At 37.3% G+C, this 12,491-nt stretch overlaps 1 protein-coding gene across 1 annotated transcript in view; it reads left to right on the plus strand.

Moving 5' to 3' along the window:
* The window catches only part of MAN2A1 (mannosidase alpha class 2A member 1), a 56,596-nt gene extending 44,756 nt beyond the window's left edge, over positions 1-11,840 (plus strand). The window contains exons 14-22 of the mRNA XM_053407623.1: positions 469-702; positions 813-935; positions 2,197-2,311; positions 3,509-3,642; positions 4,758-4,899; positions 5,279-5,412; positions 7,030-7,224; positions 9,041-9,151; positions 9,730-11,840. Of these exons, the coding sequence (XP_053263598.1) occupies positions 469-702; positions 813-935; positions 2,197-2,311; positions 3,509-3,642; positions 4,758-4,899; positions 5,279-5,412; positions 7,030-7,224; positions 9,041-9,151; positions 9,730-9,882 (1,341 nt within the window). The 3' untranslated portion in view covers positions 9,883-11,840. The remainder of the gene's footprint in view (positions 1-468; positions 703-812; positions 936-2,196; positions 2,312-3,508; positions 3,643-4,757; positions 4,900-5,278; positions 5,413-7,029; positions 7,225-9,040; positions 9,152-9,729) is intronic.
* The last annotated feature ends 651 nt before the right edge of the window (positions 11,841-12,491 follow it).

The raw sequence follows: 12,491 nt of genomic DNA on the forward strand, positions 1-12,491 counted from the left end.
AAACAAGGATGGTTTGTTGCTCCAAAATATTTTTTTGTTGATTCATTGCTCCTCAAGTTTCTCAAACGTAGAAGAATTTGATTGCATCATTACCTTTGAATTTCTTAGAATAGAAGAAAATGAGGATAAATTGATGTAGTGGAATCTTTGACTGAACGCAGTTTATTTGAAAGGCAGCTATTGTAGCTAATATTGTGTCCTAGGTTCTGCTTTATTGTGGGGAAAGCATGGATTTAATAAACTGAAAAGAATCCTGCTAAATGAGATCTAGCTCTCTTGAGTACCATTATTTTCACATGTCTGTTCATAACAAGGATGTTGGCTTTGATTAGAAAATAGTTCCTAGCACAGTTGTGAGTTTAAGATCTTGGTATAAGTCATCCTTTGGGGACCAAATAATTTTGTTTACACTTGGATGTCTGCTCTTGATATTGGAAAAAATAACCTTTCTTTGCCTTCACTTAACAGATTTCTTTCTTGGTTCGTATACCACCCTTGGGTTTTGGAGTTTACCAGCTGCTGGAGGGTCTGAGTTCTGAAGCTGCATTGGCGGACTATAATCTCTATCATAACGACAAAGCTAAGCTAGTCAAGCCCTATAGAGTTTTCAACGTTAAAGAGATACAGAATGCTCTGGATGAGATCATGCTAGAGAACTCTTACATGAAAGTCTGGTTCTCTGGGAATTCTGGGCTTCTTGAGGTATGTATATTTAACTATTTGAAAATATTTTGAGATTGAAATAATGTGGAATAACATTATTATTATTATTATTATTATTATTATTATTATTATTATTATTATTCCTTTAGAAAGTAAATACGAAAGAAAACAATAAAAATCACCGTGTCAAGATGGAATTTGTTTGGTATGGGACTACAAGTAACCGAGATAAGAGTGGGGCTTATCTCTTCTTACCGGATGGAGACGCCAAGGTAATAATAATAGGCTTGTGTTTGGACTATATTGAGGAAAGCAGGGAAGAGTGTATATACTGACTTTGATCCAGAGGTACCCTTCTGCTAGTGGAAAACTTCCCCCACTTTTGAAATAGATGTTGTGACCTCCCAGAAGAGCACTGGATTGAGAAAAGTGAGCCATGACTGACTGGGAAGAAAGAAGGATGATTCTTTTGAGAGTCAGTGCTCATTTAGCTATCCATTAGTGGTAAACTGGGATCTGATCAAGAACATTTTTATCACTTGTCGTGTTATATAGGTATCACTAAAAAAAAATATGGACTTAATCCAGATATGCTCTTATTGGAAGAAACAGAGGTAGGGCGATTTTTGCTGATTATGCCTTCCTGCTGCGGCCCCTTTGTGTTTCTTGAAAACATACTCTTAAAGATTGGGAGAACTAGGTTGTAAGAGATGAGGTGAGGAAATCAGGGGGAATTGTCTTGTACTCCACAGCTTCTTCCATCAATGGAAGGAAGCTTTCCGTTTGTGGAAGGGCAACTGCACAGCCAACCTAAAATATTGAAGTAGATAGTGAAATGGGCCTTCATTTTTAACTGAAGATAAACTGCAGATACAAAACATTTTGGAAACGGGGATCTACAACAGGATTGAGGAGCATCCAACCCACAGACCCAATTAGGTCTGGGAGGGGTCACTGCTTGACTCATGAAGCTGTAACCCACCCACCCCCAAAACCACAATCACCTGTCCCAGGCCTCCATCAGATGAGGGGCAGGTGGAGATGTGGCAGCCAATGAATGATCAGGACCTTTGAAATGTTCTCCTGGTTGTGCATTTATAAGGGGAGGGGGCTTGCTGTCACTGTCCATGACTCAGAAGGCCATCTCCCAGTTTTCTTGGGATTTCCATAAATAAATATTCCAATTTTATGAAAAGCTGTGCCAGAAAGGGGGAAGCTATTTAATTAGCGATCAGATGTTGTTGAATAACAATTGTCCTTTGTATATAGCTCTTGGTTGAAGCTTGAGGGATCTTTGACAAGATAAATGTGGCCCAAAATCCATCTCTCTCATACAAAGTATGATTTTAACTTGGAGCTCTTTCAAGGTGTTCCACAGATGTGGTGAAAGAGGATGTTTGAGGGACATGCTTCTTCCTACTTTTTGGAGTTCCTCTGAAGGGTCGCAACAACAGTGCCCCCTGCCCTTAAGCAAGACAATGAAATGTGAAAATTCAAAGTACTAACATAATTTTGCTTTTGTCTTTTTTGCAGCCCTATGTTTTCTCTGATCCACCTATCATACGAGTTACACATGGGAGGATCTTTTCTGAAGTTACTACTTTTTTCCATCATTTGACACACACAATACGACTTTACAAAGTTCATGGTAATGTATTGTTAGCAAATCTAGCTGTGCAATTACGTTCCAGTTCTTTTAGGGTTTAATATTGTCTTGTTTCGGTGCATGTGAATACAGTTGACTTTCCTACAGTTTCCCATTTTAGAAACTTGTTAACAGCAGTGAGAGTTGTTCAGAAATGAACTCTTTGATCTCATACATTTATTGAGCCTACTTTAGATTAATGTAATCCATTATTTGTGGTGGTGCCTTTGAAAAGTGTTTGGGAACGTCAACTGGTTTCAACTAACAGTCTTATATATCTATAGATATAGACAACAACCTCTGCCAGGGACCCTCACTCAAGTATAAGCCATGGGGGGCTTTTTCAGCATAAAAAAATTGCTGAAAAAGTCGGCTTATACTCAAGTATATACGGTAAACATTATACAACCTTTAAAATATCCAGTGGCTTCCCTTCTTCTCCTTCCATAGTTCATATTACAAATCATACTTTCCTGCATATTTTACTATAACCATTCAAGTCAATTTTCCACTTTTACATCAATCAAATATTGTTTACTCTGTTGAATTTATCTTAATGCTGCCAGTGTTTTCAGCTGTGTACAATTATTCTCCATATATTCAATAAATATTTTCCATTCTTCTTTAAATATACGTTCTTCTTGCTCTCTTATTCTGTGGGTTAAACCTGCAAGTTTTTCTTCATATTCTAACATCTAAAGTTGCCAGTGCTCTTTACAAGGGACCTTTGCTCACTTTCCATTTGGGGGCTAACATGTTGCATACATAAACAAAACTTTTCTGGCACCTGGGAATTTCTGTCTGGGTTATTCCCAACAAAAAGGGCTCTGGTTTTTTGGTGGAAGGTAGATCTAAACATCCCCCCCCAACTCATCATAAATAATTTCCCAACTCATTCTTTAATTCACACTACTTTTGAAAATCAAAGGAGAGCAACAAAGGTGAAATCAGTTGAATTAATAAATATATCATGTGCAAAAGGTGGCGTCTTCTGACATCTTTCCTTTGGTTCCAGTCCTCTTCTAAAGCAGGATATGCAGCTCTAGAGATTTAACCGATAGAAGCATCTACGAAACCCCTCTTTACGTGGCTCCAATTGAGCTGCAAATATATGTTGCACTTGACTGGTTCCTTACTGCTTAGGATCATGGGTTTGACAGACTAGTATTTGGAAATTACTGAATCTCATTTTATATTTAGGGCTTGAAGGTCAGTCCCTTGAGGTATCCAATATTGTGGACATTAGAGGAGAATACAATCGTGAGATTGCAATGCGGATTTCATCTGACATAGAAAGCCATAACAGATTTTACACTGACCTCAATGGATACCAGGTAACCGCCATATGTTAATTTAAACACGGGGGTTATGTTCTACGTTTTAGATTAGCCTTTTTGTTAACATTTACTCTCATCTTTTATTGGAGTGGTGTTTTTTAAAAAATTAGTAACAATTAAAAAAAAATTCTATAAACTGGATGAAAATCTTACAATACTTATGTTATCTTCCCATCCTCCTCATCCCCCCCTTTTTTTAATTCCACTCAATTTTATCAGACATTAATGAAGAAATGCCACCTTTTATCTCCCACTAATGATACCATGTCTGTCCCCATGTTTTGTCTCTCTCACTTACCTGGATTCCCAAGTCAGGACAGCAGAGAGGTGCTTCCATTCCCTTTAAAAGGGAGTTATCAACTAGCATAACCTGAGGTTGGTGCAATCAGTATGTTTGCTGATGAACCCACAGCCATGGTGGAATGCAGCAGACCTCACACAGGCAAGCTCCCTGTATTTTCAGCAACATGTATGCAGGCTCTTGCACATGGTAAATTAGAAGATAAGGAGGCACACAGAAAGCAAGTGAATCTCAAAAAGGATGATGAGAAATAAAAACCCAGTTGTTAACCTTCTCTTATACCAGTTCACCCTTTCACTGAGATTATAATCTGTGACTTTCCTCTGGGAGCTCCCACAGATTTAGCTGTGTTGCATACAGATGTTTGTTTGTTAAAATATTAGTTAGAAAGATAACTTGTTTATAGGCTGTCATCAATAACTTGGTTTTAGGGAGAGAAACAGAAATTGGGCAAGCCTGAAAGTATAGTAGAGTCATTCCTTGGCTCCCTAACACCTTGGGAGTTGAACATTTCAGCTCCCAGACGATCGAAAACCGGAAGTGAGTGTTCCGGTTTTCAAATGTTCTTTCGGAAGCTGAATGTCCGATGGGGCTTCTGCAGCTTCCAGTTGGCTGCAGGATGCTCCTGCAGCCAATCATAAGCCACGCATTGGAAGTCAAATGTTTTGGAAGTCGAACGGACTTCCGGAACAGATTCTATTCAACTTCCAAGGTACGACTGTATTCAATTACCATTTAGCAAAAGGTTTTTTTCTATTTGTCTTATGTAAATTATCAATGAAATTTACTGAAGTCACATTTGATAATTTAGATTCAGCCTAGACAGACAATGAGCAAATTGCCTCTTCAAGCAAATATTTACCCAATGGCAACAATGGCTTATGTCCAGGATAGCAAGATACGCTTGTCTCTTCTTTCTGCTCAGTCTCTTGGCGTTGCAAGTTTAAAAAGTGGTAAGTAACACTAGAAGGTTTTAAAGACTGACTATGCTGGAAAGTAAACAATGTTGTGGTCATAACATAGCTCAAAGGCCCTGCAAGTTCCATGGAATTCTCCAAGGCTAATCTATGAATAGTTGATAAGATATGTAGGTGCTTGCTAAAACATTAGAGGAAAAACTAATATAAATAGAGCAATGTTTATGAATATTTTGGACAAAAGATCTTGGATTAGGAGAGTTTTAAGACACCCAATTTTGTATACCTGTTAATAATTCTATCCTTCTATATGTAGAATAATGGGTAGTCTGTCTTTTCGTAGCAGTATGATTTTTAGATACTTTAACAGAGTGCTGAGTGGTGGATCCAAAATAAGACGAATGTTTGTTTTTAGGCCAATTAGAGGTCATCATGGATCGCCGACTTATGCAGGACGACAATCGAGGTTTAGGACAAGGCGTACAAGATAACAAAATCACAGCTAATCTATTCCGAATTCTGTTGGAGAAAAGAAATGGAGTAGATATGGTAGGAGAAGTGTTACAAATAACTTGATTTCGGTTTCTTAAATATATGTACATGTATATGTATCATAAGAACATTTTACCCAGGGATTCTCTATATCTCTAATTAGTACATTAATCTTTCAGTTTTCCAAATATGGATTCACTTATGTTATTGAACCTGACCATGGTGTGTCATAAAGTTTTTCTGTTCTTCCCTGTTTTAGGGAGTTCATATGAAAGAATATGTTGCTATAATGCCACTCGCCAAGTCCAAATAAATTCTGGTGGAAGGGGGTTGGCTGAAAGGTGATTCTTCCATCTGTAGAACTGTAGACATCAGGCATCACTGTAAGACTCCTGTGATTTGCAGGGGAGCACATGGGGCCGTCTACATGCAGAAGGAGGGAAAAGGGATAGGAAAAGAAACCGTGATTGTGGTGGTAAAAGCAATGGGGACCAACAGTAGGCTCATTCTTGGGAGAGGGAAAGCAGTGACAATAGTTGAATATTTGGTCCTCTACACTATTAAGATGAAATATTTCAGCATCATGCTTTGCGTCATATGACTTTATCTACTATAGAGTGAAGTCATACAGATGCACAACTTAGCAAATTTTCACAGGGGTGCATAAAGAACACCCTGAGAGCACAAGTCAACCTGCTTTAAATTAAATGTATTTATTTATCACAGTCTTAAGTGGTACAGATTTGACAAAGATCAACACCGTTCCAGTCTATGGTGTAGTCACAGATCATTATACTGGGGCCCCAGGGAAGTCTGAGGTTGTAGCAGTTAAATTTAAAATCTTTATTAATGCTGCCTGAAAAACCATAAATAGTGCTACAAATGTTGGATACAGGCAGAGTATAGCAGGTTACCTAGTTAAATGAGACACACAGAGAAACAGCCCAGTAAACCAAGAAAAGGCTACCTCTGTTTCCTTCAGGACTAAAATAACACACTGTTCAGTCATTGGTCAGGAACCAGCATGACAGAAGGATGCAAAAGACCCCCGCAGAGAGTATGAATGATGAAGAACCAGTTCCTTTGGGATATGCATATAAACCCCCAATAGATCAGCTAAGCACTCCCAAATGCTGCGTAATCACTTCTATATGAGAGAAATAGAAACTACACAATTCACATACAGTGGTACCTCGGATTAAGTACTTAATTCGTTCCGGAGGTCCTTTCTTAACCTGAAACTGTTCTTAACCTGAAGCACCACTTTCGCTAATGGGGCCGCCGCGCCACCGGAGCACGATTTCTGTTCTCATCCTGAAGCAAAGTTCTTAACCTGAGGTACTATTTCTGGGTTAGCGGAGTGTGTAACCTGAAATGTATGTAACCTGAAGCGTATGTAACCTGAAGCGTATGTAGCCCGAGGTACCACTGTACTGTGCCATAGGTTAAAGTATGTGCCCTAACTCTGCTGTGGCTTCTTTCGGCCTCTAGAGTGTATGTCTGTTTATGGTAATCTTTTGGGGGCACTGTTGACTTTAAAACACTGTTGGCTACCTGTGTCCCAAATGCCATTTAGTTTTATTCATGGGTTCATTTATCAGCTTAAATGAATGCATATATGTTCAATGTACCACAACTGAAAATAGCTTACTACTATCTTCTTCTTTTTAATAGAAAGAAGAAAAATCGACAGTCAGCTTTCCTTCTCTCCTTAGTCATATAACATCATCTTTCATAAATCATCCTTTGATTCCAATGATTACCTATGCAGACATCGGCATCCCATCGCTGTTGAATAGCTTTTCTCCATTAATGTCATCCATGCCCTGTGATATGAATATAGTTAACTTAAGAACCATACAATCAAAGGTAAGCTTGAAATAAGTTTGAAATAGTTGTTTCAGTATACTCAAAACTATAGCTTTCTAGAAAGCCCCTTTACAAGACTTCTGAAATGGGTCTCCGAAGAAATTAGTACAGTCTTAGCATCTTTTACTCCTAAACACTATAAAATGTGCCTGACATTATTGACACTGTTAATGATACTCTCTGGTGTCAAAGAGCAGTGCAGAAGAAATAAGTTTGAGAAGTGAGCAAGGGCTTGAGTCTGATTACTAGGATGATTTACTTGAGATGCACAGCTCCTTACTTACTTATAACAATGCTTTGCAACCTAGCTTGTGTCATGTACTTCCATGAATGTAGATTTACAGATGCAGTCACTTCTTTTCTACACCACAAACAGAATTAATTTCTATGGGCAATAACTCTGTGTATGCTACGTATGGGCTTTCATTATGTGAGTCTACTGAAGTAGAGAGTGATAAATGTCTGCTTCCTTAAGACCACAAACCATCATTTTTGTACAAGGAACAATAAAATTGTAGATTTCTCTGCCTAATGATGCATATTATTGGAATGCTAAACGTCAACATATTTAAGACAATGTGAAATTACGTAATGTTGCAATCTTTCATTAGTAGCATTAAAATACTCAGATTTAAACCAGACAGCGAATAAGATGAATTTTGGTAATCAAGAAGAACCAAAAGACTTTTCCAGATAACGTTTGCCTCCGTTCTCTCTCTCTTGGCAGTAGCATCCCCCCACCCCCCCCTGCAAAAATAGGGAAGGTGTGATGAAGCCTTGTCATAAAATAGCCATGCTCCTGTTCACATTGTTAAATAAATAAAGGGAGAAGTGTTCTTACACACTGGGTACATAGTGGGCAGCCTTTAGAATACAAATATTTTCAAGCAAAAGCCTAACAAAAAAGCAGACAATCTTGCTTAATGGGTAACAGGTAGGCATGCTGAAATTCGCTGCCGTATTTTGTTTTGCTATCATTAAAGGGATAGATGATATGCCTGAAATGTACTTCAGTGCAGGGCACAACATACTATTGCCATAAGATATGGCGGTGGCCACTAGTTTTAATTGGCTTTAATTAGACAGCTTCACGGAGGATACGTCTGTCAATGGCTACTAGTAATGGATGGCTCTTTGTGTAAATTTCTCTAATGGTGTTTTCAGTGTCATTTAGTAGCTGATAGCATGAGTTTTGAGAGTTCCGCTTCAAAAAAATGTACATATTTTGCACACCTATCATGTATTCCCATCTTCTGCCTTTTAGAAGAGCTATTGTATGTGCCTGCTAACATTGTAGGCTCCTGAATCCTTAAAAAAACCAAAAACTAAAAAAGCTTAGACACTTCCTTTTTGTACAATTGTATGCACTGTTTTAGTTATGTGGGAGGTTATTTTGCCTGAATTTCTGGCTTAGTTTTTAGTGCCACTGCCAAGTGAATCTAATGGTATATAAAGTAACAGATGCTTTGTTCATCTTACTGAGCTGTTTATTAGCCCATAACCTGCTTCAGATAACATCTGTATTCCTGCACACATGCATTTGGGGATATAACTGCTATGTATGCCAAAATCTTCTAAGTTTTAATATAGCAATTAAAATTATGTATGTGACTTGAACCTGTTATGGCCATATAACTGAGGTCTAAAATCATAGCAATAATCAGTGAAGTTAGGCAATGTTGGGCTCCAGAGTAACTTGTCAATTTCCTAGCAGTTTCAGTCACGATTCAAAAGTTTGTGCCTCTGCCCAGACGCTACAGTTCTTTCCTCCTTTCCCCACCCCCTTTTGCCCACAATTTCTCCTTTTGTTTTGCAGGCAGATTCTGGGCCATCTGAGGAAGCAGCCCTGATTGTTCACAGGAAGGGATTCGATTGTAGGTTCACAAGCACAGACCTGGGCCTCCTCTGCTCTACAACTCAGGGAAAGGTATTCTACAATATTTTAGATTTATTCATACGGTAGTAGAGAAACAAATGGGCAGAGATTGAGTCAGCTGCTTTTGATAATGGTTTGGACCTGCATAATTGGATTTTCTACCTTCTTTCCTTGGAATAGCAGGCTCTTATACTATGTCACAAACCAGTCCTGAAAGTTTAAGAGACGTCTCCCATGTTGCATGACGAGGGACTGCTGCTTGAGAAACACAATCAAACACTTAAGTGAGCAGAATTGTAGTGCCCTGTTCACCTCTGCATAGTTCCATGCTTATTTCAGACATCATGGTATATTGTGATGTTTTGCTGGTGATATATCACGATTTTGAAAGCCAGATATTGCCCAGCCCTCACACACATTGTGATTTGTGATATATTGCCAGGTTATAAATATTACAAAAAGGTTTTCCCGATGTGAACTTAGCCGGTTTTGGACGATATATCCATATTTTGCCCAGCCCTAGTTAGAATCTACTTACGAGGAACTTAGTTGGAAAATCATTAAAGAGTGAAGTTAAAATTCATGTCCAATTCTGTGTTGTAAATAATGATCTTTTTTTACTTCTCCAGCTAAAGGTGCACAGACTCTTTAACAAGTTCCATGTGGGAAGTCTTATACCTACATCCTTATCTTTGATGCATTCACCTCCAGATGCCAGAAACATTAGTGAAATCAGTATGAGTCCTATGGAGATAAACACATACAGAATTCAGCTGAGATGAAACTTGACCTTTTAGAACTCAAATGCTAAAGAAGAATCTGCAACTTTTCTCAAAGATTGGTGTGCAATAAGAAGCACATTTCTATTCCAGCTTCTTGGATACTGTGACAGTACATTCACTCTAGAATTTATTTGATCTCCAGCACAGTAAAAAGCCATGATGCAAGCAAGCAACTTTACCATTAACAAAATGCCAACATCAGTATAAGAAGTGGAAGAAAAACAAAGGATATTTTCATCGACATAGTGAATCTCAGGTTAAATGTTAGTTTATGGCTTCTAAGTTTATGATTTTGTGTTTGAAAGGTTGGGACTGTTGATTTTTAAATGGTTTTCTGATCTGTAATTGGGTCTTAAATAATTACATATTGTTGAAATACCAGATACTACAGTCTGGAATTAAAACCCTGAATATGCTCTGGCAAAGCTATTGTCCAAATACTTGTAAAGACTTCTATAAGCGACAGTTACAATTTTGTTCCACATGGAGTCTGCATTTATCCCACTCTAGCCGTAGAGTGAAATCCAAGAGCCTTTGAGAAGTGTGGAAAATTATAATCACTTGTCCTACCATTTTGAAGTGGCAGAAGTTAAAATTCCGGAATTTTAGATTCATCTTTCTGGGAAATGTCAAACAAAACTTCTGTTTCATTACTTGACACATTGGGATATGTGCAATTACTCCATTATGAAGAGTAAGGAAAGTTAAGTCTATAATTTCATGAATACAAGATTTTTTTACAGAACATTTGGATACTAATTCTCTCTGAAAGCCTTTTTCTATTTCAATATTTCAATATCAAAATAAATGTGCCTTATTTTTTGATACATCTTGTTACTCTTTTGGTGTCCATGTAGTGTTTTTTGGGGGGGAAGGGGGAAGGAATTAAAACACATATTTTTTATTTGACAGTGGTGGTTACATTCCGTTCTCCTGCACCAAATTTGTTCTGGTGGTGGTGGTGGTCTGAATGCTCTAATTGAATGTAGAAAATGATGTAATGAATTAAAACAATGGAAGAAAATAATACTGTAAAATTCATCTATCAGTTAAACTGCAACATACACATAGATTTAAAGGTGTGCAAAAGCTGCCTTGCCATGTATATTGTAGCAAACAGTGCATTGAGAATCATGTGCCTATATTTTTAAAATGTCACTGTACAAACTTAAATGTCCATGCTTATTTTGCTAATGTTTGTTACATATTTCTGAAGATGCTATTCCTCAGTATTTCTGCCTCCAGTATTTTACACTGAGTTCTTGAAGCCATGGGGATTTAAAAGTTCCACTTCCCTAAATAAAGTTACTGTTTACTATTGGCAACCAGTAAAGGCTGCAATCCTATAAACACCTAGGGGCATGTTCCATTGAACCCAATGGGACTTGCTCCTGTGTAGACATATGTAGGAATGCACTGTAAATTGCAATTCTGTATGATTCCAATTCCTTTAACCTTCACCTTTTTAAAAGTTTTGCTGATACATAATTTCCTCTGAAACTAATATTTTAATGGGGGAATGGCTTTTATAGTCGCACATTTTTGTACTGTAGTAATCTGATCTATGCCATGTTGATATCCAGGCACATTTCCCATCTTAATGACATTAAATTCTTTTATAATTTTCATGTTTCGATGGCATTCTTCAGAGGACACTATATAGATTCCCTATTTCATTTTTTGTATTCACACAATTTCATGTGGACTGTTGGGAAAAAATAGTACAGTGGAAGAGTATTAAGAAGCTATAAATGAATCATTTTATGCAATAAACATAAAAAATGAATACTTTTTCTTTAGCTGAAATCCTTAAATGCCAGCAGAACATTCCTGCAACTACTTTTTCAGTTTTATGATGTCCATAAGTGGGAAATATTTACTGGAAGCCTCTAATTGTTCTTAAGGGAGTAAAAATTATTCAAAAGGTTAAAATTCAGAAAAATTAAAAGATGCAATGATTTGTAGTCTGTTTACTTGTAAAACACGCTTCCAAAGAATGTTTCATGTGACTAGACCTACAGCCCAATCTTACGACATGTTCCCTCAGAAATCCTATTGCGTAAGTCTACATTAAAATGCATGTCTACTTGGAAGTTGCGTTGAATGGGACTTACTTCCTGGTAAGTGTGTTCAGGATTGCAGCCTAAACTTCTTAGTTAGCAAGCATAGGATTGCAGCCTATTTTTTTACTCATTTATTTTTCATTGGCTGTACAATCATGCCTGAATGTTCCTTAACCAGCAGACGTTTGTATTAAGTCAAAATAATTCTTGTCTGAAAGCTAATGCCTTCTAAGGCAGTGGCAATTAATTCAATACAAAATATAAAGTTGTCAAAATTGCAGTCCAGTTCATACTAATCTAAGGAAAGGAAAAAAAAATAACGATTTACTGTTTTTATTCCTTGCATTTCCTGTGAACGTTTTTCAAACTTGTACACATTTTTAATGTCAGTTTTGATGCCCATATATGTTAAGAACAATTTATCATACGTTCATTTTTTTTTTTTAATGGAAGAAATCAGTGCATTTAAAGCAATCATGTAAAGCTGAATCTAAATTTCTTGTTGCAGGAGTTCCACCATGCTAAGGATTTTTAACATTCCTTTAC

Source organism: Podarcis raffonei, chromosome 11 (assembly GCF_027172205.1).
Source record: "Podarcis raffonei isolate rPodRaf1 chromosome 11, rPodRaf1.pri, whole genome shotgun sequence".
Taxonomy (NCBI): domain Eukaryota; kingdom Metazoa; phylum Chordata; class Lepidosauria; order Squamata; family Lacertidae; genus Podarcis; species Podarcis raffonei.